This window comes from Heterocephalus glaber, unplaced genomic scaffold (genome assembly GCF_053883595.1).
Source record: "Heterocephalus glaber isolate CG9 unplaced genomic scaffold, H.glaber_assembly_v1.0 deba00001444, whole genome shotgun sequence".
Classification (NCBI taxonomy): domain Eukaryota; kingdom Metazoa; phylum Chordata; class Mammalia; order Rodentia; family Bathyergidae; genus Heterocephalus; species Heterocephalus glaber.
This window is the reverse complement of record NW_028258297.1, coordinates 7,029,598-7,055,991: the sequence shown is the minus strand read 5'-3', so window position 1 is coordinate 7,055,991 and position 26,394 is coordinate 7,029,598. Positions and strand designations below refer to the sequence as shown.

The window sequence follows — 26,394 nt, the reverse complement described above, 5'->3', positions numbered from 1 at the left end:
CGGGCTGGAGGAGGTAAGGACAGGTGAAGGGAAGGTGAATGTACTTATTTCAGGCATGGTGAGATTAGTCATCTACTTCCTCTTGTTACTCAGAAATTCCGTCCTCACATCCATCCTGGGGGAAGGACACACATGAATTATACTCAGGCAGGAGCTATGATGGCTCTTCAGCCTTCCTGGTTTGGGCCCATGTTGCTGTTTAGTAATCCTTGTACCCTTGTCTGCTTCAGATATGAAAGCCAGTCCTACCAGGATTACTTCAGGAGCTCTGAGCAGGGAGGAGCCCCTCAACAGCTTGTGGGCCCTGCCAGTGCTCTCGGTGCTCTTCATGGTCCTGCCATCTTGACAAGACCTCTCTATCCTTTTAGCCCCTTCTGCACTTTAGCAGTCAGTTGCTGTGTAACAAATTATCCCAAAAACTATTGGTTTAAGACAACCATAAACATCCTCTCACCATTTCTATAGATGAGGAATTGGGGAGATGATAGGATATGCTTGATTTTTTTTGAGACCATCTCACTATGTAGTGAACTCATTATATAGCCCAGGCTGGCCTAGAATTCACTGAGATCCTCCTGCCTCAGCCACCTGAGTGCTGGGATTACAAGTGTGCACTGCCACACCCAGTTTAGGCTAGGTAGTTGATTTAAATTGAATCATGAGGTACATTCAAGATACTGGCCAGGTTGCAGTCATCTGAAAGCTTGAGGCTGGAGGACCCATGTGCAGAGAGGCTGTCTTATGTTTATTTTTTGTATCTTATGTTTTGACATCTTGGGGAAGGAACTTACAGAGCTAAGGATAGACTACACTCTCCTAGCACTAACTCTTAAAGATGGTTAAAAACTTCCTTGAGAGAATGCTTCCCAAGAAAGCCTCTAACTTTCCCACACCAAGCCATCACACTAAGTCATCCTAGGATCAGATACCAGGCAACTAGAGACCTCTATAGTTGGGAGCCCACTCAGTCCCATTGCCCCCTCCCAGTGTCATCACCGTCTCCTGTTAACTGAAACCCCACAGGTACAAATGAGACAGGCTTGTTCCCACAGCTGAAAAGGTTGGTTCCAGCTGTTGGCTAGAGGCCTCTGGGACCTCTCCTGAGAGCCAGTGATCTGAATGAAGGCAGAAGCTACAATGTCTTTTTTTTTGAGATGGGATTTTGGCCAGATGCAGTGGCACAGGCCTGTAGACCTAGCTAGCTACCCAGGAAGCTGAGGCAGGATCGTTAGCATAGTTTGAGCCCAGCCTGGGCAAGATAGACCTTTTCTCTTTTCTCCCTTCAAGATGGGGTTGCACTGTGCTACTTAGGCTACAGTTCAGTGGCTATTTGCAAACACAAGCCTACTGCCGATCAGTAGGCTGCCATGTAGCCTGATGGTCCCCTGCTCCTGGAAGGTCACCATATTGGTGTCAGACCTACCCTCACTAATTTGACAACTATGGTTCCCAGTTATTTGCACCTTGTAATCTCTCAAGCTGAGGTATTAGGCACTCACGGTAACTTACCCTCAGATAAATCCCAGTGCAAAAGGCTGGTGAGGGGGCAGAGGCTTCAGTCACCCAACACCAAACCTGTACATACCAAGGGTTACTAGGAACTGTAACTCTGCAGGGGTTCTCAGCTTGGGGGATTTTGTCCCCCAGGAGACATCTGGCAGTGTCTGGAGATGTTTTTTGATTGGGGATGGAAAACGGCCACCTAGTGGGCAGAGGGCAAGGATGCTGCTAAACATCTGGTAACATGCAAGACAACCTCTAACAAAAAAAATCAACCAGTCCCACATGTCAATATTGCTGAGAGAAAGCGTGTTCTGGAGTCATAGCAACACTCCAATGACTGACTCTGTACCAGAAGACATCTTAGCCAGGTGCAATGCCTGTGATCCTAGCAACTCAGCGCCTGGGCAACTTGCAAAACCTTGCTTCAGAATAAATAAATTAAAAAATAAATAAGAAAGAAAGGCTAGGGATGTAGCTCAGTGGTAAACCTGGGTTCAAGCCCTATTACTAAGAAAGGGTGAGAGGGAAGCAGCTATAACCACTCTAGTAATGCTAAACATTTCTTCATTCAACTATTAGCTGGACACCCACCAAGAATCAGACACGGCCACACTTTAAAATGGAGTTTGAAGAGATTTATTAAAATGTTCAAAAGTGAATGACACATTAGGACTCTCCTCATGAAGTGAAGAATACACTTGACACACACTGGCAGGAAACAGAGGTGTGGGCTCCCAGAGCTGGTCCAAGTGGCCACTGAGGCAATAAATCTTCATTCACCAGAGGGGCTTCCTGGTTGTGCTGTCTCTGCCATGGCTTCCAGCCAGGTCCCTATGATTTCCCCAAACCCTCCACCCCAGCATCAGCAGATTCTGCCGCCCTTGACCCTCCTGACTCAAGACCCAGGTCAACAGGCTAGAATCCTCAGCCCATCCCTGTGGTGTGCTGCTCTGCCACCCACCCTCGGGCTAGGGGCACAGATGGGGCTGGCCTGTGAACACATCACACAGTCAGAAGCACCCAGGGGTACATTAGTAAGGGGCTCTTGGACACCAGCCCAGTAAAATCATGGCAGACGGTATGGAATCCTCTAGCAAGCAAAGACAATTCCTCAGCCATGGTCACATGCAGCTATTCTGCATGCCAGACACAAGAGGCTCAAGTGGCTGGTGTTGGCTCCCATCGTCCCCCGCACACAGCAGGGCCACCAGATCTCCATCTTGGTCAGGTCTCTCCTGCCTCTTCCTGCCTTTAAATGGTGCCACCACTCTGCTTCTCTGTGTTCTGGGCATTAGCTCATTTTTCAATGGGGAGGATAAAAGGATGGCAGGGAGGGTGGAAGGGGAGATAGGGAAAAACCACCCCATAACACAAAACAATACAAAACCCAGAAACCAGATTTAGACAATATTTATAATGAAGCTATTGAAAATACTACATGCTAACACAGATAATATGATACACAACTTTGGAGGTGGAGTAGCAGGGAGAGCAGGGCAGAGGCCAGAGGCTTAGACCAAGAGCCGTTCAATAGACTGCTGGATGGACTGGATCTGCTGCTTCAGCTGAGAACCTTCTTTGATGGTGACAGAACAGGCAATAACCGGCCTGGAGACCCCACAGGCCCGCCCCAGCGCCTGCTTGGAGCGCACGAACACATAGGGCACATTCTTGTCTTCACACAGCAGCGGGAGGTGCAGGATGATCTCCAGGGGCTCCGCGTCTGCAGCCATCACAATGAACTCAGAGATGCCCCTGTTGAGGGTCTTGGTGGCTGTGGAGACAAGGACTTGAGGCTAACGTGTGATGTGGGGGTCGGGCTGTGCAGCCACAACAAAGCAATTTCCCAGGAAAGGAGGACAAGTGCAAGAAAACTGAGCAAAGGCCCAGGCACAAGCAGTTATGCCCTGGAGCGGGCTGGGATGTGGGAAGGGCGCCACACACCAAGTAGCCATCTTCAATGCCTCTTCCTCAAACAACCTCAACCTGACTGCTGCTTTCCTGTGTGCAAGTCACCATCATCTCCTTGGTGCCCAACTGTACCAGCCCAACTGCTGAGCCCACCAGCATGAAGCAGCACAGCGCACACTTCACCAACCAAACTGCCTCCTTGGGAAGACCTCACCTGAATATTGCCATCCCCTTCTTACTCCCTTTTTCTTTACAGAACTCTTTCCCTCCAGACATACAAATTCTGTCTTCCTTCACTGGAGCATAAGCGAATGTAAAGGAGTCCTCTGCTGGGAACAGTGGTACACGCCTGTAATCCCAACACTTAGCCCCAGGGAGGACTGCTGTGAATATGAGGCCAGCCTGAACTACAGAGTGAGAGCCTGTCTCAAAAAACAAACAACAGGGCCGGGGATTTAGCTCAGTGGTTTTGCCGCCTGTTGCGCAAGCACAAGGACCCGAGTTCAATCCCCGGTACCAAAAAAAAAACACAACAAAAACTACGACTGGGGATGTAGTCTCTCAGTTCAACCCCTAGTACCACAAAAATTCTATATTATCTCTGGGCAGAAATGTCATTGCATATGTATTTATTCTACTAAAAAATTGCTGTTTAAAAAAAAACACAAAAGGGGAATATTTCTGAGAAGCAAATCAAATTCCTGGATGTTGAATACTCATGGTATTAGAGATACAGAGTATTAATATTCCTTTCCTTTTGATGGTTCTGGAGTGGACACAAAGTTAACACACAGGGCCGAGAATTTAGCTCAGTGGCTCCCTGCCTGCCTCCCAAGCACAAGGTCCTAAGTTCGATCCCCGGTACCAAAAAAAAAGAGCAAAATTAATACACTAAATTTTCTTTCTCTCTTTTTTCTTAGTACCGAGGATCAAAGTTGGGACCTTGCACTCTCGAGGCAGACGCTGGAACCACTGAGCTAAATCCCTGGCCTACACTGAATTTCCAACAGCTGCCTTTCAAAGTCCCACAGAAATAAATAAAATGCATTTATAGGGCTGGGGATTTAGCTCAGTGGTTTCGCTGCCTGCTACGCAAGTGCAAGGACCTGAGTTCGACGATCCCTGGTACAAAAAAAAAAAAAAAAAAATCATTTATATATTAAGAGATAAAGGTAGTTCTGAGTACATTAGCATCTAATGCCAAAGTATTGTTCTTAAGCCCTCCCATGACCAGATAAGAATATCCAGGGAGGGGGAGAGAAAACAAAAACCACCAGCTTTCCTTCCTAACTGGAAATCTGGACTAGAGGTCCCAGACAGAGCTATTGCCCTTGAGAGGCCCCCCATAGCCCCTGTGGCTGCCTTACCCTCGTTGGCTCCTTTCCGGAGCTGCTTGTAGTTGCATGACTGCTGAACAAGGTCCAGCAGCTTCTTGGTGAGGTGCGCATCTGCGAGGGGATAGGCCTTCGGGTTAACGTCAGCCTCAGTCTGGGGCGAGGAGGAAACACAAGCATTAGTCAAGCTGGACTAGATGCCACTTCAGATGAGTTAACAATACATAATTGGAAACAAGAGACATGGTGGCCAGCTTGCTTCACTGCAACTGCACCTCCAAACACACACACTTTCATTAACACAGCCTGTTTACTCTACAGTTTAGAGAAACTAAAATATTCTAAGGGGAGGGGCCAGGGATTTAGCTCAGTGTTTCTGCCACCTGCCTCGAAAGTGCAAGGACCGGAGTTTGATCCCCGGTACCAAAAAAAAAAAAAAAAGATAAAATATACTAAGGGGAGTAAACAATTACACAGCCCATTAAGGTCTCCTAACACATACCTTCATTTGCCTCTCTATCCTGCTGCTTGGTAACAGTACTGTAAATGGATTATAAACCGGCACCTATGGTTCAGCATCCATTTGAATTTCCATGCAGCAGTGATGGCGAACCTTTTAGAACTTTCAATAATAAAACAGCCAGCTACAGCACACATGCCACAGGTTCACCACCACTGCCACAGAGTAATCTTTAAATGTGGATTTTCAGGGCCAGGGATTTAGCCCAGTAGTTCTGCCACCTGCCTCGCAAGTGCAAGGACCCAAGTTTGATCCCCAGTACCAAAAAATAAATAAATAAAAAATTTGGATTTTCATAACCCACAAATTTACTGAATCAAAATTAAGGTATAATTTACAGTAAATGCAGCACAAATTCTCTCGTCATTCTCCATTTTATATGCAAATCTTTTTTAGTCTTTGGTGGGAATCCTGGTTTCCAACACATGAAAATACTTCCTTTCTTAGTCTATCCTACAATATACTCAAATAGTTACTTCCAATAAATTCACCAGGGTCAAAATTTCTTTTTCTTCTTAGGATGTAACCTGCCACAGCCATACAGTAAGAGTACCATGTGCAGCCACCGGTGCCTTGCAAGAGCAAGGTCCCAAGTTCAATCAATCCCTGGTACCAAACCAAACAAAAAAACACAAACGGAGAATACCATGTGCAAAAGTTATTTAAATTCATTTTCTCCTGGTAGTAATCAATTTGACACACAATTAAGAGTCTGTATACACACACACAAAAAAGAGTCTGTATACACAATTGTTTGTGTTTGCTTTTTTTTTTTTCTTTTTTTTAGGTACTGGGGATCGAACTCGGGTCCTTGTGCTTGCACAGCAGGTGGCAAAACCACTGAGCTAAATCCCCAGCCCCTGTGTTTCCTTTTCAAAAAATATCCTTTTTTATGCCAGGCGTGGTGGCACACACCTGTAACCCCAGCACTTGGGAGGCTGAGGCATTGATCCTAGTAGGATCACTGCTAGGTCAAGGCCTTCCTGAACCACATAGTAACTAACACTCTGTCTCAAAAAAACAAATAGGGCTGGGAATTTAGCTCAGTGATTCTGCCACCTACCTCGAAAGCACAAGGTCCAGAGTTTGATCCCTGGTACCAAAAAAAAAAAACCAAACAAGTAAATAAAGTAAAATAATCATTTTTTCAAATACACAAATCTACATAGCTCCAAAATAGCTAATAGTGTCAATGCAGTGTTTTAAACTGGTAAAGAGAGCTGGGTGTGGTGGCACACACCTTTAATCTCAGCATTCAGGAGGCAGAGGCAGGAACATCATTGAGGCCAGCCTGGGCTACACAGTGAGTTCAAGGCCACCCTGAACTACAGGAGACCCTGTCTCAAAAAACAAAACCAAAAACTGGTAAAAGAAAACAATCAAGCATCCATCTTGCCTTTCTCACTATGGATGGTATTGCACAGTACACGACAAGTTTCTCCTCAATCATCTTTCCACCTAATAAACCAAACTGCTGCCACTCTGTCTTGACACACCAGTCAGGCAGGGCCCTACTTACACTGAGAAAACTGCATCGCTATAGGTTTGTATTGTTTTGTCTCCTGTGCCAGGCCTATAGAGAAAGTAACTGAAATGACCAATCTACCTTTTGTTCTTTGTTTCAGCTCTTTTCTGCCTATGAAACCAACCTCTTTCTGCTCATCCCACCAGAATACTTATTCTCTTTTGTGGAATAAAGTGTTGCCAAATTTTAGAATGGCAAAATGAAAGCCTTTCAGATCTTTAAATTGCTGTAATTCTTGTCTTTAACAAAAATTCATATTTAGAAAATTGGTGAAAAATACAATCTCTCTGCATAACATAGAAATATAAATAAAGCTAGGCATGTCTATGCACACTTGTAATCCCAGCACTTTGGGAGGCTTAGGCAGGAGGGTCTCAAGTTCCAGCCCAGCCCAGGCAACTTAGTGAGAGTCTCAAAATAAAAAAAAAAACAGGGCCGGGGATTTAGCTCAGTGGTTTTGCTGCCTGCTGCACAAGTGCAAGGACCCGAGTTCGATCCCCGGTACCAAAATAAAAATAAAAATAAAATAAAAAATAAAAAACCCCCCAAAAAACCAAGGCTTGAGAACACAGCTCAGCAACTCCTGGACTCAGTCTCCAGTACTGAGAAAAAGTTTCATTAGGACAGACTCATCAGGTTTTGGAGAAAACGCCAGAGTGAGCCTACCATGTGGGAGCAAGGCTAACAAGACCAATAACCTCATGTTAGTTGAAATTCTTCTGAATTATAATTAAGAACTAAAGAGGCAGGGACTTAGCTCAGTGGTTTCACCACCTGCTGTGCAAGCGCAAGGACCTGAGTTCGATCCCTGGTACCAAAAAAAAAAAGAACTAAAGTCATTATTCATTACTGGGAAAGACCAATACATACTATATCCCCCTTTAACAATTTAAAACAAATTTTTAAATATTTTCTGGTACTGGGGAGTGAAGCTGCAGTTGTCACACTAAGGTACATCCCCAGCCACACACACCCCCATTTTTTTCTGGTTCAAAATAGCCACAATTTTATTTTTTTTCCTTAAATTCTTTTATTGGTACATTTTACATATCCATTTACATTTATCATTGGGTACTTGTACCTGTACATGATATATCTTGGTTCTTATTTTTCCCCATTCCCTGTCCTCCCTTCACCCCCTCCACCCTTCCCTATTTACAAAAACTTTGTTTCCACTTTTTCCTTTTCTCATAATTTTTCCTTTCTCCTTCCCCTCCCACTTCCCCTACCCCTTTGGACCTTTTCTTCCTATTTCAAATTATCAATTATTCGTTTTAATCCTTATTTACATTTTCAGTTTCTCACACTAGAGAAACTATCCGGTATTTACACATGTGTCTTATTTATTTCACTTAAGAGTATGGCCTCAATATGCATCCACTTAGCTATAAATGTCTCTAGTTTCTCATTCTTTATGGCTGAGTAGTACTCCATTTTATAAAAAAAAAATATCTTCTTTATCCAGTCTCTCCAGTTGATGGGCATTTTGGCTGTTTCCAAGCTTTATGTATTACAAACTGTTCCGCTATAAACATGGGTGCATATACATCGCTGTGGTATGATCACCCCCCCCTTTTAAGTAAAACATTTAGTACATTTAGATATACATAATGGTAACACTCATAAGGAATTTGCACCTGTACATGATATATCCTGCCTCCTTTTTTGCCTTTTCCCCCTCCCTTGAGCCCCCCATATATGCAAAAGCTTTGTTTTCATTTTTCCTTCTATTTTCACTTTTTTCTTGTCCCTTCCTTCCTCATTCCTCCCTTGTTCCCCCCTTCTGTTTTGAACATTTTCTTCTCATTTTCCAATATCTATTATATATTTTAGTCCTTATTTCCACTTGTGTTTTCTCACACCAGAGAAACAATGTGGTATTTAAACACGTATGCCCAACTTATTTCACGTAAGAGTATGGTCTCAAGGTCCATCCATTTAGCTACAAATATCTCAAGCTCATCCTTCTTTATGGCATAGTACTCCACTGTATTAAAAAAAAAACAAAACTACCACACATCTTTTTTATCCATTTGTTGGTTGATTGGGCGCCGGGGATTTAGCTCAGTGGTTCTGCCACCTGCCTCACAAGTGCAAGGACCCAAGTTCGATCCCCAGTACCAAAAAAAAAAAAGGATCTTGCCATTTGTTGGTTGATGGGCCTTTGCATCCCCAGCCCTTTTAAAATTCTGTATTTGAGCCGGGGTCTTGCCAAGGCTGGGCTCAAACTTGTGACCCTCCTCCTCCCTCGGCCTCCCAGAGTCCTGGGACTAAAAGTTGCACCACAACACTATTAGCTTAAAAAGTAATGACACTAAATAGCAGTAACTTACTATAATTTTCTTTGTATTATGTAATTAAAATTTATTTTACTGGTATGGTTTATATATATAAAGGTCAATAAAATATTTCATTGCTAGGGCCGGGGATTTAGCTCAGTGGTTCCGGCGCCTGCCCTGCAAGTGCAAGGACCCAAGTTCAATCCCCGGTACCAAAAAAAAAAAAATATATTTCATTGCTTAAAAATAAAGCTTTGAGGTGTTTTAATAGCAGAGCAAGTATGAATAAAATGATGTTAAAATAATCCAGCCAACCAAATGGATGGTCTGGCCTGTTTCATTCCTTCTACCTAACTACCCTCTTTCCCTAACCATCTCCATTCATTCCTCACTTGTTTTCCCTCAGTCTTTTTTTTTTTTTTTTTTTGGGACAGCATCTTGCTGTGTAGCCCAGGCTGGCCTTGAACTTGTGGCACTCCTCCTGCCTCAGCCTCCTGAGGGCTAGGATTACAGGCTTGCCTACCACACCTGGCTTCCTGAGGCTTTCTTATAAATATACAATTACATAAAGAGGTACATTTATACTATAATCCGGGTGCCACCATGTTGCCATCATGTGCACCACTGACGGTCTGTCCACAGCGATGTGGCAAGGTTAACCCTGGGTGTGAAGCCTGGATCATGAAATCCATATCCTTTTGTGGTTCCCAGTGGGGACAAGTGGGTTGCCTGGCAGGAACGGGACACCCTCATTATCATCACATCTACCCCAGTGGGTTCCAATGCCCAATACAGCCAAGGCACAGAAATGCCCTTCCCTAAAGGTGAAGCAGTCTAAGAGTGATGTCAGTGGAAGTGACAGCAAAAGTGAAGGTGCACTGGAAAGTCTCGTGTTCTTGCACACTACACTAGGTGAACCTGTCACAGATGATGGAGAGGATCTAGATGAGGGGTGGAGTTCTCAGAAATAGGGAAGGATCAGGGCATCGTGGAGCGTGCTGGTAATCCTAGCGCTTGGTAGGCTGAGGCAGGAGGATTGTTGCAAATTGAGAACAGCCTGGGCTACATAGCAAGACCCTATTTCTCACACACTAAAAAGTAGGGAATGAAAGGTCTTATCTTATTTGCTCTTCTCAATATATTTTAGAATCAGCTTCTCAAAGTACACCAAAGAAAGATTTTTGGAACTGTGTGATGTACAGTTTTGGGGGTTTTTTTGGTACCAGGGATTGAACTCGGGTCCTTGTGCTTGCACAGCAGGCGGTGAAACCACTGAGCTAAGTCTCCGGCCCTGAATAGTTTTGATGTAAACCCAATTTGGGGAAAAAATTTTTAGAATACAGAATCTGTCAATCCATTGGAATATTTATGTATACTCAGCTCTTCAGTGATTTTATAATTTTCTACATAAAGGCTTAATCCTTTTTTTTGGGGGGGGGGGGGGAGACCAGGGATCGAACTTGGGACCTCATGCTTGCTAGGCAGGTGGCGGAACCACTGAGCTAAATCCCTGGCCCAAGGCTTAATATCTTGAGATTTATTCCTAGATACTTCAGGTTATGAATATTTACAAATGGGGTACATGCCTGTAATCTTAACACTCTGAAAAGAACTACAAATTCAAGCCCATCTTGAGTAACTTAGTGATTTAGTGAGACTCTGTCTCAAAAATGAAAAATAAAAAAGGGCTGGGGATGCAGCTCAGTGCAAAGGGCCCAGGTTCAGTCCCATGTACAGAAAAAAATTTGACTTTGGTGCTAGAGACATAGCTCAGCAGTAGAGTGCTTGGCTAGATGCATGAGGCCTTGGGTTTGATTCCCAGCACCACACACACAGACAGGACACTTCCTTCACTTTCTAGTGTACTTATTTTACTTCTGCCTTGTCAAAAGAAGCCAACTTAAGATTATTTATTTTTTATTATTAGTTAACAGGTAGGTTTCTTTTGGGGGTTACAAAAATCCTCTAAAACTAGATACAGTGACAGGTACACAATTGGGTATATATATAAAAAGCCACGGAGTCAATTTTAAACAGATGAATTTTATGGTATATAAAACAACTGGAGCACTCAGACTCCATTTCAAATTTAAATATTGATATATTGGGTACAAATATTTTGTACCTTCCACTTGTTTCACCTGTTTCCTTTCTATTTATTACTATTTTTTCCATTATTTTTCCCTCTATGGGTTAAGTCTGTTCTCTTTATATTCTTCCTTTTTATTTATTTATTATTTTTTATTTTTTTTTGGTACTGGGGATCAAACTCGGGTCCTCGCGCTTGGGCAGCAGGCAGTGAAACCATATAGTCTTCCTTTTTAAATTTTTATTTATTTTTTGGTACCGGGGATCAAACTCAGGACATTGCACTTGTGAGGCAGGTGCTGCACCACTGAGCTAAATCCCCGGCCCTCTTTTGTTTTTTGAAAAAGGGACTTGCTAGGCTACACAAGCTGGCCCTAACTCTTGAACTCAAACAATCCTACCTCAATTTCCTGGGCAGCTGGAATTATAAATGTCTGCCTAGCTTTAGCTTTTCTTTCTTTTTTTCTTTTCTCTTTTTAGACAGGGTCTTGCTGTGTAGTTCAGGCTGGACTTGAACTCACTATGTAGCCCAGACTGGCCTCAAACTCTCCACAATCTTCCTGCCTCAGTTCTTGAATGCTGGGATTACAGGGGTGTGCCATCATGCCTGGCCTTTTTTTTTTCTGGTACCGGGGATCGAACTTGGGTCTTTCCGCTTGTGAGGAAGATGGTGGAACCACTGAGCTAAATCCCCGGCCCATTCCTGGCCTTCTTTGCATTCTTTTTTTGAGGGGTGAAGAGGAGATTGGGGATTGAATTCAGGGCTTTTGCATTAAGCTACATCCCTAAACCCCTTTTTATAATTCTGAGACAGGATCTTACAAGGTCACAACATTGCCTAGGCTGCGCTCTAACTTGTGATGTTCCTGCCTCAGTCTCTCAGGGTGCTGGGACTGCAGGCGTGTGCCACATGACCGGCCCAGTTTATATTCTTAAATTTCAGTCAACAAGAATTTTAAAACCAACAAACTAGTAGCTTATAATCACAAATTAAAACTTGCTTAGCATATATTTATTCATGTTTTAATTTATGCTACATGAGTGAATGAAATCATACTGTTACTCAACTTAAATCCCTAGGTTGATCAGTTTTCTTTCCCTGTATACTAAAGAACCAAGACAGCCAAAACCTGCAGGGTTGCCAGGCACAGTGGTGAACACAGCACTCAGGAGGCTAAGGCAGGAGTATCACCTTGAGTTTGAGGCATGCCTGAACTTATAGTGAGATCCTGTCTCACAAAAACTAAAAAACTATAGGGTTCTGATTTAACAAACATACTCACAGGCCAAACAGACTGTATTTCTTTGTTTGTTTGTTTTTTTTGGTGGCATCGGGGATCAAACTCAGGATCTTGGGCTTCCAAGGCAGGTGCGGTGTCACTAAGCTAAATCCCTGGCCAAATGGTCTGTTTTTAAACAGCTGTCCCATACATTATTGTGAAGCTGAAATATTCCTATAGTCCAGTGACACTGCAGCCATGCATTACTCATGTGTTTGTGATGATGGTGGTGTAAATAAACCTACTGCACTGCTAGCTGTATCCATATAAAAGTATAGCACAGAGATGGGGTGCAGCTCAGTGGTAAAGCACTTGGCTAGCACGTGGAGGCCCTGTGCTCAATACCCAGCACAGGCAGGGAGGAAGGAGAAAGAAAAACAATTTTGCACAATATGTAATTATTTGGTAAATAAATGACATTAACAGCTGGGTGTGGTGGTGCACACATGTAATTCCAGCACTCTTACAGAGGTTGAGGCAGGATTGCCAATTCAAGCCCAGCCTGGCCAATATACATAGTGCAACCCTGCCTCAAAATAAAGCTGGAAATGTAGCTCAGTGAGAGTAACATCCCTTATACACCTCTGGTTTGCTGCATTTCTTGATTTCGTAAAGAGGCCACAGACAAGAATGACTGGTGCATTAACATATAACTGTTCATGCACACTATGATGTTCACACAATCACAAAATCCGTTAAACACAATTCTCAGAACACATCGCTGTCCTTAAGTGATGCATGACTGCACCCTCTGTATCAAGTATTAGGGCTCCGTTTAACCCACTACCTCCTTTGATCTCTCAACATCCTCATACATTGTTATTCCCCTATGGTACAGTTGAAGAAAACTGCTGCGAAGTTCCATCTGAGATGAACAGATTTCAAAGCTTTTTATGGAACTGTTTAAAGAAAGCTTTAAAGCTTTTTAAGGAATTGGTTTGGAAACTTTCATGTTCTAGACTCTGCCTTGTACTAGCTTTAAAAAGGGGTTGCAAGTGCAAAAGTGGGACGGTAATCCTGAAAGGATTCACTATTAGCTAAAATCACTACACCTGGGCGTGGTGGTACACCCTGTGATCCCAGCTCTCTGGTAGGCTGAGGCAGGAGGAAGGAAAAGTTCCAGTCCTCCCGGCAATTAGCGAGACCCTGTCTCAAAATTTAAAAAGGGGTGTGACCGGGGATTTAGCTCCGTGTTCATCCCCCGTACCAAACAAACAAACAAAAAACAAAAACCAATTAAAAAGGGGTGGAGATGTAGCACAGTGTGGAGTCTCTAGGTTAAGTCCCTAGTACTGGAATAAGATAAACCACGCTATAGAAGTGAATGTGCTCTGCAAAATTCATTCCTTATCAAGTGCCAATCCAAATCAGCTACAGCAGGATACACGAATTGGAACTACAACCTGGTTGATCACAAACGGTAGACAACCAAGTGGGGTTCCCACTCCTGGTGGTACCAGGACCTCTGATTTCTGAGGACACTGGCTCGCAGGAGTCCTTTCTGCGCTCCAGCCTGGGTGTTGGGGTCACTCCACATTCCTCACGGCCCTGAAACGCAGAAACTTTAAGTCCCTACCACGTGTTAACTCGCTACAAGCACTATGTGCAAACCGATAAAAATCTCTCCTGAACCCAGTAATGGAAATAGAGTAGGTAGGTAAAGATGATCCGAATGCCAGGGTCCCATCCTATCCTCTGAAAATCGCATAAAAAGATAAAGGAGGAAAGGATGGAGCCAGAAGCTTTCCTCCAACTTTCTCCCACGTGGGTTGGTCTTTCTCCCCGGCTGGGCCATGCTCGCTCTACTCACCGGCAACCCTTGAGGACGGAAGCCAAGTGCCGTCAAGCAGACCCGACTCCAGGCGCCAGGATACTGAAACCTCCCTAGTTCTAACCTCGGCCCGTCTGACCGGACCTTACAGCTACTTGAGTTCTATCTAGGTCAGGCCCGGCGGCGGCACCCAGCATCGGGTGGTTAAGACGGCGCGCATTCTAAGCATCCCACAGAACGTCTCCCGATTCCCAGTCCTTCCGCCGGACTCACGCACTCACCATGGCTGCAGTTCCCCGGATTCCCCTCTCCTCACGAGCACCCGACGTCACAGAAGTCCGAAAGCCGCACTTAAGAAGGAACGGAAATGGTCGCGAGCGCGGCAGGAAGCGGACGTGACGTCACAACGGGTGGGCGGGCCTCGGTTCCTAGGGAACGCCCATGCGGAAGTGGTCTCTTTTTGAGGAGGTTTAATTTCACTATCCTGTTGCTATAAATTATTGGCTGAAACTATGAGTTAAACAGTCAAAAAGTGGCACACCAAAACAGAGGATTTCAATGGCGTCACCATTCCATTCAGTTTTTTTTGCAGTATTGGGAGATTTAACTCAGGGACGCTCTACCACTACGCTACATCGCCAGCAATTCCCTCCCCCTTATTTTATAGTTTGGTTGCCCAGACGAGACTCAAATTTCTGATCCTACTACCTCAACTTTCCACAGCCGTGCACCCCGGCACTTGACTTATCATTCATTTTTTGAGCACGTTTTTTTTTTTTTTTTTTTGGTACCGGGGATAGAACTCAGGTCCTTGCGCTTGCGAGGCAGGCGACGGAACCATTGAGCTAAATACCCGGGCCTTGAGCACATTTTTTGTGCTTTCAAAATCATCTGACTCCAAGCTGATGAAGAAAGGTAACTATTGGTAATCCCCCAATTCGTTTTTCATCATACACCTTGTCAACATCTCTGGTAGGGAATTGAGTTAGGATCCATTAAGTGGGGAAGAGCAGGTTTGGAGTAGGAAGGTAGGTGTTGAATTACTGTCAGGTTGTGTTTGGAGATAAATTAGGACACTGGCCTTTTTTTTTTTTTTTTTTGGTACTGGAGATCGAACTCGGGTCCTTGAGCTTGTGGGGGCAGGCGGCGGCACCACTAAGCTAAATCCCCGGCCCGACACTGGCTTTCTTTTGGCCGGCATCCTGCTCTTCTCAGTATTGCTGCAAATCTCCATTATTTAAGGCTAAACTCATGCCTCATCACTTCCAAGAGCTCCTTGGTCCTTATATCCTTCCTCATCTCTCTCGGATGCTGTACACACCTTGGGACCATTTGGATCAGGCCAAAACTAAACCGTTCAGCCACCAGACCATGGAAAGACGCCTGGAGCGTTGTTACTTGTTGCAACAAGGGATAACACACGCCATGGGGAACTTTGGGCTTCCCAATAAGATGGTGTTATGAAGGGCTTACTGAGGAGGTCCAAAGAAATGAGGTTTCCTTTAGATTATATGCTGTAGTGTTATATGGGCATGGGCTTTTTCACAGTTGGGCAACTTAATCTCTGCTTCAAAGTGAGAGGAATGGAGAGAGGCCAAACCTGTAACTGGTAAAGAGATAACAGTCACTCATAGTAGCCAGGATAAGGGAATGTTTGGTCATTTTTGTGTTTTGGACTGTTCTCATGTTTTTGTCTGTATTTAGACTTGGTTAAGGAATGCTTTTGTTTTTGTCATGATAATCACAAAGTGGCCTTGTCTGATGGTGGCATTTTGTGAAATTGTTTATGTTCAACAGAACTCCAAGGCCAAGCTTCAATGTCAGGGAAGCACCTAGCAACATCATGACAAAGTTGGACCAGTTTCTAGCTGCCATTGGATGCTTTTCTTTTTCTCATGAGTCTCGTATTCCTTCTCTTAGAAGTGAAAGCCCAAACTTATTTTACACCTCTACTCCTTCTCTAGCTTGGGTCTATGAGAGAGTATTGGGTATAAGATGGACTGATATTCAACCAGGATACATGGTACAGTACTTTTTTTTGAGACTGGGTCTTGCTCTGTAGTTCAGGCTGGCCTTGAACTCAAGGTGGTCATTCTACCTTGGCCTCCTGAGTGCTAGGATGACAGGTGTGTGCCACCACACCCAGCTGGGTTCTTAAAATAGAGAAATTATTCCAACTCCTTGGTAAATAGGTGATTCCCCTCCCTGGAACCCCAAGGATCACTTACAGTCCAGTCACAAAAGGGTTAAGTCTGACTGGGTGATGTCCCTGCTTGTTCAGCTACTCTGTACTTTTAATTTTGGTTTTTTGAGACAGAGTTTTGCAATGTAGTTCAAGCTGGCCTTGAACTCACTATGTAGCCCAGGCTAGCTTTGCTCAGCCTCCCAAGTGCTGGGATTACAGGTATGCACCACTACAGCTGATTTACTTTAGACTTCGAATATAGCTTTTGGGTGAAATGGAGTCTTCAGGGTACCATCTGTTCTCCCGCCAACACCAGTCCTGGGATGGGAAAAAGAATTCCCCAACAGGAAACCAGGATACTGTGAGCAAAGAGGAAGGGATGCTGAGTAGTCATAAAAGAATACATGAGGGCTGGGGATTTAGCTCAGTGGCAACGTGCCTGCCTTGCACGCGCAAGGTCCTGAGTTTGATCCCTGGAAAAAAAGAAAACAAAACAAAAAACAAAAAACATAAAAGAATACTGGTATACCAGGGCATGGTGATACATGCCTATAATCCCAGCACTCAGGAGGCTGAGGCAGGAGGACTGTGGCAAGTTCAAGGCTAGCCTGGGCTACATAGTGAGTTCAAGGCCATCCTGAACTACACAGATCTTGTGTAAAAAATTTTTTTAAAAAGAAAAAAGAAAGAAAAGAATATATGCATTCTATACAGTGTTCATTAAATGTTTGATAACTAACAAACTGAAAGACAAATAGATTAAAATATGATAGAGAGAAATAAACACACTGCAGGTTATATCACCCCATCATACACGGAGGAAACTTAGTCCCTTCATTCCAAAGGACAGGGATGTTTAAAACAGATGTTTACTTCTCTTAACTCCTTTTGGACACTTTCCCAACACTGTCCGTGGCTGCACAGAGGGCTGCCGGCCGAGATCAGGTTCCTTTGTGAGGCAGCCTCAGTGACAGAGGTGATGTGGAGCAGGGCCACCCCGCCCCAAGCTGGCTGGGTCAGCCACACCAGTCCTGCCCTCCAACTCTGTAACACCACCCATCTGACCTAAGCTTTGCCATGTTGCTGCCACTGCTGGGTGCCTGTGCCCTGGTGGAGCCATTTTGGGGCCCTGAGTGGGAGCCGGTGCAGGGCTTGCTGCCCCAGGACTGCAGCTGCAGGGATCCCCGGTGCTGCAGCAACCTGCTTGTCCTCTGCCTCTTTCTGATCTGTCAGGTCTGCCATTTCTTGTACAAGCTCACCAGGATCTGCTCCATCAAGAAGAATATCAACAAGGTGAGTGGTCCCTTCACACTTCCTTCCATCAGCTCCATGAATGTCCCCATCACGTGCCATAAGGACCCTGTCCCGTCCCCTGTGAACCCAGAGATGAACTGAAGAGTAACTTAGGCCCCACCACCCAGACTCCAAACCTAGGAGTCACTTGGATTGTTCTGTTTCCCTCACTGACACATGGCAATTCATCCGCAAGTCCTATGGGCACTACTTGCAGATTGCATTTCACATAGGATCACTTCTGGAAACCTTGCCACACCACCCTGGGCAGAGCTGGCAAAGGGTCTCACCTGGACCTCAGGAATGGCCCTCTTCCTGGTTCCTGCTGGCTCTCTGGCCAAGCCATGGTCATTCTTCCGTGCAGCCACCAGCCACAGTAACATTCTTTCTCTTGCTCTTTTTAAAAAATTCAGTGGTTTCGCCACCTGCTGCGCAAGCGCAAGGACCAGAGTTTGATCCCTGGTACCAAAAAAATAAAAAATTCAGTGCAGCCAGGAATGGTGGTACATGTCTATAATCCCAGTCCTCTGGGAAACTGAGGCAGGAGGAGCACAAGTTTGAGACCAACCTGGGCAACTTATCAAGACTGTTTCTCAATGAAAAATAAGGGTTGGGGATGCAGCTTAGTGAGAAGGGGCCGATTCAATCCCCAATACTGGGGCCGGGGGGGGGGGAGGAAGGAAGGAAAGGAAGAAGGGGGGGAGAAAGAAAAGGAAAAGAAAAGAAAAAGAAACCAATCAATCAACCATTGGCTTGGAGGTGTAGCTCAGAGGTAGAGTGCTTGCTTGCCTAGTATTCATGAAGCCCTGAGTTTGGCCCAGGTTTTTTGTTTTTTTTTGGTACCAAGGATCAAACTTGCAGTCTTGAGCTTGCGAGGCAGGTGCTGGAACCACTGAGCTAAATCCCCAGCCCATGAGGGCCCTGAGTTTGATCCCCAGCACCGTAAAAGGGTGGTGGGAGGGGCAGAAACAGATCACTACCCAGAAACAATGCAGTCACAACTCTGCTGATTGCTACTAGACCAGTGTTTTCTGTATGAAATCATATTGTTACAGACAGCTGAGTTGGTAGAAATATTCTAGGCAGTCAGACACAGCGAGGCCCTCTAGGGAGTCAGTGGAGAGGATGAGAAGACATCACAACTGTGGCTAGGGGCGCATCTGTCAAAGGCCAGGCCTCAAGATAAAGATGGAATGACCAGGTCTAAATGCCTCCCCAGGGGATAAGCAATAAATTAAAGATTATATTATAATTGGTATCACTTGGTCCAGTAAAGTCTAGCTAGACATCAGTCACCCAGGTGGTTGACCAGGACCTCCTGATCTAACCCTTCCTAAAAGGTCTTTGTTCTTTCCATGTATACCTGCTATGTGACCTGGTTCCCCATTGGATCAATGTTACCTAAATGGTTGTACGTGTAATCTTATTGGTTAATCATAGTTTTGACCCACGTTGTACCTTCCTGGTGATTTTGTACCCACCTCATGCTTTTGTTCTATAAAACTTTCTCTAATGCTGGGGATTTAGCTCAGTGGTCTCGATGCCTGCCTCGCACATGCAAGGTCCTGAGTTCAATCCCCAGTACCAAAACCAAAACAAAACCTTCTTCTAAGAAATGGGCTTGCTGGCAACCCACTTTCAGGTCCCCCTCCTGTCTCTCAGGAGCTATCTCTCTCAATGAACGTTTCCTACTCTTAACCTCTGTTGTTCCTTAGAATTCCTTTTCAATTCTGGGGAACATAAACTTGGCATATTGGACATCCAGCAGATTGGGAGTTACATTTATTTCCGCTGTATCAATATGGTGAGTAATCTGTATGGCTGCCTTAGTGCAGCATTGTTTGTGAGCTAGAACAATCTTTTAAAAACAGATCATCACACTTTGCTCTTCAAAACCCTGTACAGCTCGTGTGGATATGCTCCCTGTCAAACTCAGAATAAAACTCAGGTTCCTAACCACAATTCTTTTTTTTTTTTGGTACTGGGGGTAGAACTCAGGTCCTTGCGCTTGTGAGGCAGGTGGCAGAACCACTGAGCTAAATCCTCGGCCCACCTAACCACAATTCTAAGGCTTGATGTCATCTCCGATGTGTTTGTCCTCAAGGTCATTTCCCAGCACCCTCCTGGTTACTGACTCCATCCTGACCCAATGGTCCTCTTTGCTGTTCCTGTACATGGCCTTGTTTCTGTCCTCAGGGCCTTTGCACAGGGCTCTTTCCTCAGATAGCTGTATTTGTCTTTCCCTTCATTCAGGTGTCCAGTAATATGTCACCTACTCTGAGAGGCCTTCCCTGACTGCTCTGTCTAAAGTTGCTAACCCCGGCCCCACTCTGATTTATTTTCAATGTTCGATTCCTAACATTGTTATATATTTGGTTACTGTATTCCTTCCATGTCTAGAAAATAGCTCCCAGCTGAGACTTTGTCTTGTTCCTGTCAGTGCCCCAGTGTCTAAACCAGTGCCCTGCCCAGAGTAATACCTCACTTTTTTATGTATTATTATTATTATTATTATTATTACTATTATTATTAGGTGTAACATTGGGGATTGAACCCAGGGGCTTTGCACTCAGCTACATCCCAGCCCATTTTATTTATTTTATTTTGAGGCAAGGTTTCTCAAATTTGCAGGCTGGTCTGGGCTTGAACTCATGATCCTCTTGCGCCAGCTTTCCAGACTGCCGGGATTACAGGCATGCACCACTACATTCGGTTTCACTCTCCTGCATGAACAAATTCTATTTGCTTTAAATGAAGTGGCTTTACCTTTCCGAGCACAGGCATCGTCTCTGCATAGTAGGGGTGATCATTCTGATCTTCAGGGTTATAGGAGGTAACTGGTGTGCAAGGCTCTGCTTCTTTGATCTCGCCCACAGGTGCCCCACCAGACCTGGATAGTTCCCTTCAAGGTGCAGCTACCTTTGGGCTGACTCCTGAATTCTTCAGTCCTAGCCACTTCAGTGACCTGGAAGCTCACATCAAACCTGCAGCCCAAAATCTGAGATGGAGATACCAGAGGAGCCTGCAGGAAGCCTGGGCCCAGTGCCTGTTCTGTCCACAGCGTCTGTGTCAGGGCTCACCATGGAGCCCCTGCACCCTCTCTGAGTCCATCTTTGGCACCTCCTCCCTTTCAAGCACCTGTCTGCTTCCTCAGAACAGTTCCTGGGAAGCATGGCACGTGCCCTGGTATCTCAGGGATGGCCAGCTTCACCCTGCCCTGCACACCCGCCAAAGGACAGAGCAGCTGCTGGTTCAGACCCAGGAGGTGTTGGTGCCCCAGGAGCACACCTTCAGCAGGAGGGCTGGCCCCACCTCCATGACCTTAGCCATCTCTCTCCCGGACTACCCTGCAGTTTGGAGGCTGCAGGTCTGCCCCAGAGAGTCCCTGCCTTGTCCTTCCAACCAGCAAGTGGGAATGCTCACCTGGAAGGCCTGGGTGAGCTCACAAGAGACCTGGACACCACGGAGTGACACTCAGACAATAGGCAGAGAATACAGTGGAGAGACCTAGGGTTCTGTGTGGAGGACCCAGAGAGAGGGCAGAGAGAGCCAGGTAGCTGAGGGCCAACTCCCAACAGACTCTGGAATAGAGGACGGTGCAGAGGTGAAGGCCCTGCGATGCAGAAAGCAGAGATTAGGAATCAGAGAAACTGATGGAGAGATCCTGACGCCAGAGTGGGAAAGCCAGATGGGAGTAGAGAATAGAGCCCAAATTGAGGAACTAGAGAAGAAAACACAAAGTGCAGCTGAAAGTAAGCAGGCTCCTGTGGGGGAGAACCAAGCACAGCTAAGATGCAAAGCTGATGTGGAGACCCAAACTCCCGAGTGGGGGTCCCAGGATAAGAACAGGTGAGAATGCTGTGGAGACACAGACATATGATGGGAAGAATCAGAAAGAGGCTAGAGAAGAGGAAGAGGGAGAGATCCAGGCCTGAGGACTAGAGAAGCAGGGCCACCCTGGAGGGGACAATGGTGAGAAGGCCTTGTCTGCAGAGCAGGGGAAACAAAGCCAGATGAGAAGGGATACTGGTGCAGAAACAGAGGTCAAAGAGGGGAAAAACAGGGGCCAGGTTGGAAGTGGGGAGGCTGTGCAAAGCCAGACATCTGGGGGAGAAAACCAGGGAGTCAAACGACAGGATGGTGCAGAGACCCAGGCCTGGGAGTGGGGGAAACAGGAGTGCATTGGAAGCGAGAAAGTTGCAGAAATCCAGACACTAGTGCAGGAAAAGCAGGATCAGGGTGAAAGTGAGAAAGCCAGGGATACTGAAGTTCGTAGGGGAGAGAACCGGAAATTGTCAAAACATCCTATTCAGGTAGGGTGGGAAGACCAAGGCCTGGGAAGGGGTGAGGATGCTGGGGAACCTCAGATATCTAGGAAGAAGCAGTTCAGGGAGATAAGAGAAAAGGATTGGGTGATGATCAAAGCACCCTGGTGGGGAAACCAGAGACTAGTGGTGAGTGAATTTAACAGAGAATTGAAGACAGCATGTCAGGGGAACCAGAGCCAGGTTGGAGATGAAAATAGAACAGAAATTCAGGCAGCAGAGGAGAGTGAGCAGAGAAAGAATGGAGATGAGGATGGTACAAACACCCGGGTGCCTGAGGCAGAGAACAAGGGAGAGTTAAGAGGTGAAAGTGATGTGGAGACCCATCTAGCAGGAAGGCTGACCAAGGAGTGGTTTGGAGATGGGAACAGAACTGACATTCAGGCGCCAGAGAAGAGAAACCTGAGTGGAGTCAAAGAGGAGGGCGGTGCAGAGAGCCAGGAAGTTGGGGAAGAAAGTCAGGGTCAGCTAGGAAGTGAATTTCATGGAAAGAGTTACATTCCAAAGTGGAAGAATCAGGAACATTCTAGAGGCAAGGATGGTGCAAATGTTCAGGCATATGAGACAGAGAACTGGGGAGAATTAACAAGTGAGACTGATGGAGAAAATCAGCAGGGTGGAAGAAAGGGGAGCAGGCTAGGGGTGAGAATGGGGAAGAAATCCAAATAACAACGATGAGAAACTTGAAAGGAGCTGGAGGGGAGGCAGGTGCAGAGACAGGGGCAGCTGGGGAGGGAACCCAGAGCCAGGCAGGAAGTGATGTGGACAGGAAGAGCCATTTGTCAGAGTGGAAGAATCAGGAACAGAGGAGAAGTGAGGATGGAATGGAAATCCAGGCTCCAGAGAGGAGAAGCCAGAGAGTTGGTGGAGGGCAAGATGGTTTAAGGACCCAGAGACCTGAGAGAGAGAACCAGGGAGGATTGCAGAGTGAAATTGGAGAGTGCTATTCTCTAGGCAGGGGAAGCTGGGATCAGACTGGAGGAGAGAACATGGCAGAAAATCAGGCATCAAAGAAGAGAAATCAGAAAGAGGCTGGAAATGAGTGTGGTGGAAGGTTCCAGAGACTTACAAGTAAGAAACTAAGTCTGTTAAAAAGCAAAGTCAGTGGAAAGAGCTGTTCATCTGAATGGAAGAATCAGGAACAGATTGGAGGTGGGAATGGTGTGAAAATTCAAATACGAGGGAAGAGAAACCCGATAGGAACAACAGGTGGTGATGGTACAGAGTCCCAGGCACCAGCGAGTGGTGGCCAGGGACAGCCTACAAGGCAAACTGATGGAGAGACCCAGACCCAAGGGCCAAGAAACCAGAACACAAGTGGAGCTGAGGACACTGTAGAAATCTGGGACGTAGGGAGCCAGAGAAAATGCTGACCTGAGGATGCTACGGTGTCTCAAGCACCAAGAAGCAGAGATGAGGGTCAGGTGAGAGGAAAGGGTGCTGCCAGGGCCAGGCTCCACAGTGACTGCTGTGGGGGTGAGGGGCCCACAGCCAGAAAGTGCAGCCTGGCATGGCCCACAGCTCTCCATGGCTCTGGATCTTGGGCCTTGGACCAGGAACAGGCAGCGGCTGTAAATGGTGGAGCCCCTGCTGCCTGTTCTGAGATGAAGACTTGCCCTGGCTGGGGTGGGGGTTACCTGCTGGCTGGTGCGGAGGGAGAGCATCTGGCCAGATGGGGCACAGCCCCTGCCAGTGAGCACAGAGCAGCTATCAGCCCAGCCTCCCAGCAGGCCCCACCTGGATCCCAGAGAAGACGGCAAGGGGACAAAAGGGTAGATCCAGCAAGGGCCTCCAGCCTGACACAGCAGCCCTGGAACCCACAGTCTCTAGGTGTGCCCTCTGCCTGCCCCTCTCTCCCATGTGCCCGAGTGCCCCACGCTGCTAGAGCCCTGGCATGTGCCCCCACTGTACCTCCCAAGCAGCCAATCCTCAAGAAGAGCAGACAGCTGCTCCTGGAGTCCCTCATGCGACGGAGGATTGCACACCTGAAGTGGGGCCTCCCTCGGCGGATCCTGGAGTCTTATCTGCTCTTTAGCTTCTTAGGCCCTTGCTCAGGGCCCCTTCCTGGGTTATGCACAGGTCAGGAGGTCCAAAGAGAGCAAGAAAAGCACCATGGAGCCCAGGGATCCACACCAGGCCTTAAATCTCCAAAGACACTTCAAAGAGTTCTACTTCCTGAAAGAAAAAGTACAAAACTTCCCACACAGGTCAGTACCAACGGGTATTTCCATTCCACCTCAGAAGCCCAGGAGAGCTACGCCACCAGGGGGCGCCAAAGAACGACAGATCCAGCAAGCGGCCCCCGCGGTCAGGGTCCCTGCTCCCAGGAACCACAGCCCTGCAGAGCCTAGGAGCTGGTGTGGCCCAGGAAGTGTGGGAGAATCTTCCAGTGGAAACAGCAGAGGCAGGACAATGATCAGGCCAGGGGTCTCCGAGATAGCAGAGAGGGCTCCCAGAAGAGCAGGGACTTCACCCTCCAGGGCTAGCCATAAACAATGGAAGGAGCACAAATCTTGGGCCTCTGAGGGCCCCAGACTCAAAAGTGAGCAGCCCACTTACTGGGCAAAAGGAAGCCCTGAGCCCATGCAGGGTGGAGGGCCTGAGCAGCAGCCTGCATCCTGTTCCCCAGACACCTCCAGCTTCAAAAGGAGTCTCTACTGGGCTGCAGCCAGGCTGAGCATGAGGTCCTGGCGCTTACAGCTGGCCAGGCCCCAGCCTTGGGCCCTTGACCTGAGGGGTCCCAGTCTGCTTCCCAACGTGGGTGATCTGCATGCAGGGGAGGGCAGCATCAGAGTCAGTGCTGCTTTGGAGCCGGACCTTCAGCCCCCAGGGCTCTGCTGGGCCAGGGCAGCTCTGCCCAGGACAGAGACCCACCAGAGTCAGGGGGCCCGATGGAATCTGACAGCTGCTCCCCAAAGGTTTCATTTTATGAAGCATTTGCAATGGTTTTTCTTCCAGTGTGGCATTAAAAAGTAGGGCACAGGCCGAGTCATCAGAACATGTGAGTGGCCTGCTCAGCCCCAACCGCTAATAAAATTGGTTATTTGGGCCCTGTAGGGTTCAGATTTCTTTGGCATAAGTTTTCTGAATGCCACCTTTTGGGGTTTGGAACACTTTATGGGTGGGATAGAAGCCTCTTCTATCCTGTTTTGGATTTGAGGAATGTGGATTGGCCCAATGTCATCTTCTAAAGACACTTGTCCCCCACCTGGGTCTTCATAGTAGAGTCCACTGAAGTTTCTCTCATGGTTCTTTTTTGGGGGGACCCTGTAGTCTCACTATGTATTTCAGGCTGGCCTTGAGCTCACTATGTAGCACAAGCTGGCCTCAAACTCCTGGTGATCCTCCTGCCTCAGTCTCCTGAGAGCCGGGATAACAGGCATGTGCCATCGCACCTGGCTCCAGGCTAGACTTTAACTTGCAATCCTTCTTTCTTGGCCTCCCAAGTAGCTAGGATTACAGGAATGCATTTATTGTGGTAAAATACATAGAACAAAATTTACCATCTTAAGCATTTAAAAAAATTTAATTTTTATTAGCATGTGTTTGCAGTATGTAATGATGACATTCCTTGTGGGGAACACATAACACATCTTCATTCTTTTTCTGCCCCCTTCCCCTCCCTGCCCTCCCTCCTAACCATTTTAAGTGTGCAGTTCAGTGTCATTCATAATGTGTGGCCATCACACCATCTACCTCCAGAATGCTTTTCATCTTGTACAGCTGAAACTCTGTATCCACTATACCCACTAAACAAGGACTCCTTATATTCTTCTCCCCAAACCTCTGGCAGCCACCTTTCTGCTTTCTGTCTCTCTCACTGTGAGTACCCAAAGTACCACATATATGTGGATTCATATAGTAATCGTCTCTTTATGACTGGCTCACTTCAAGCAAACAAAAGTGCTTTTAAAGCTGTTTGGTATATACCCAGTATTAGAATTGAGTAATATATATATTATAATATATATATATAATATATAATATATATTATATGTTATATATATATATATTTTTTGGTACTGGGATCAAACTCAGGACCTTGCACTTGTGAGGCAGGCTTGGTGCCACTGAGCTAAATCTCCGGCCCAGAGCACTATATGTTTAATGTTATTTTTAATTTTTTTGAGGAACTGCCATACTGCTTTCCCCAGTGTTGCTACCACCAACAGAGCACGAGTTTCCAGTGTTTCCACATTTTCACTCACATTTGTTATTTTCTGTTGTTTTTGATAGCAGTCATCATAGCAGATATGAGGTGGCATCTCACTGTAGTTTTCTGATTTGCATTTCTTTACTGATTAGTGATGTTGAGTATCTTTTCATGTGCTTACTAGCCACTCATAGATCTTCTATGGAGAATTGTCTATTCAAGTCCTT

General features: G+C 46.2%; 2 protein-coding genes across 2 annotated transcripts; one reads left to right on the top strand and one right to left on the bottom strand.

Moving 5' to 3' along the window:
* Positions 1 to 2,123: 2,123 nt before the first annotated feature.
* Positions 2,124 to 14,639, bottom strand: Snu13 (small nuclear ribonucleoprotein 13). The gene is made up of 3 exons (XM_004845507.3): positions 14,493 to 14,639; positions 4,782 to 4,902; positions 2,124 to 3,277 (listed from the first exon to the last, which is right to left on the bottom strand). Exons 1-3 carry the CDS (start codon positions 14,493 to 14,495, stop codon positions 3,015 to 3,017), a joined length of 387 nt encoding a protein of 128 aa, XP_004845564.1. The 5' UTR covers positions 14,496 to 14,639; the 3' UTR covers positions 2,124 to 3,014.
* A 2,791-nt stretch (positions 14,640 to 17,430) lies between these two features.
* Positions 17,431 to 25,060, top strand: LOC101719705 (uncharacterized). The gene is given in 5 exon segments (XM_087214214.1): positions 17,431 to 17,788; positions 20,520 to 21,538; positions 21,540 to 22,630; positions 22,633 to 24,214; positions 24,216 to 25,060. Coding segments are annotated over 5 exon segments (4,782 nt in total). The 5' UTR covers positions 17,431 to 17,473; the 3' UTR covers positions 24,991 to 25,060.
* The last annotated feature ends 1,334 nt before the right edge of the window (positions 25,061 to 26,394 follow it).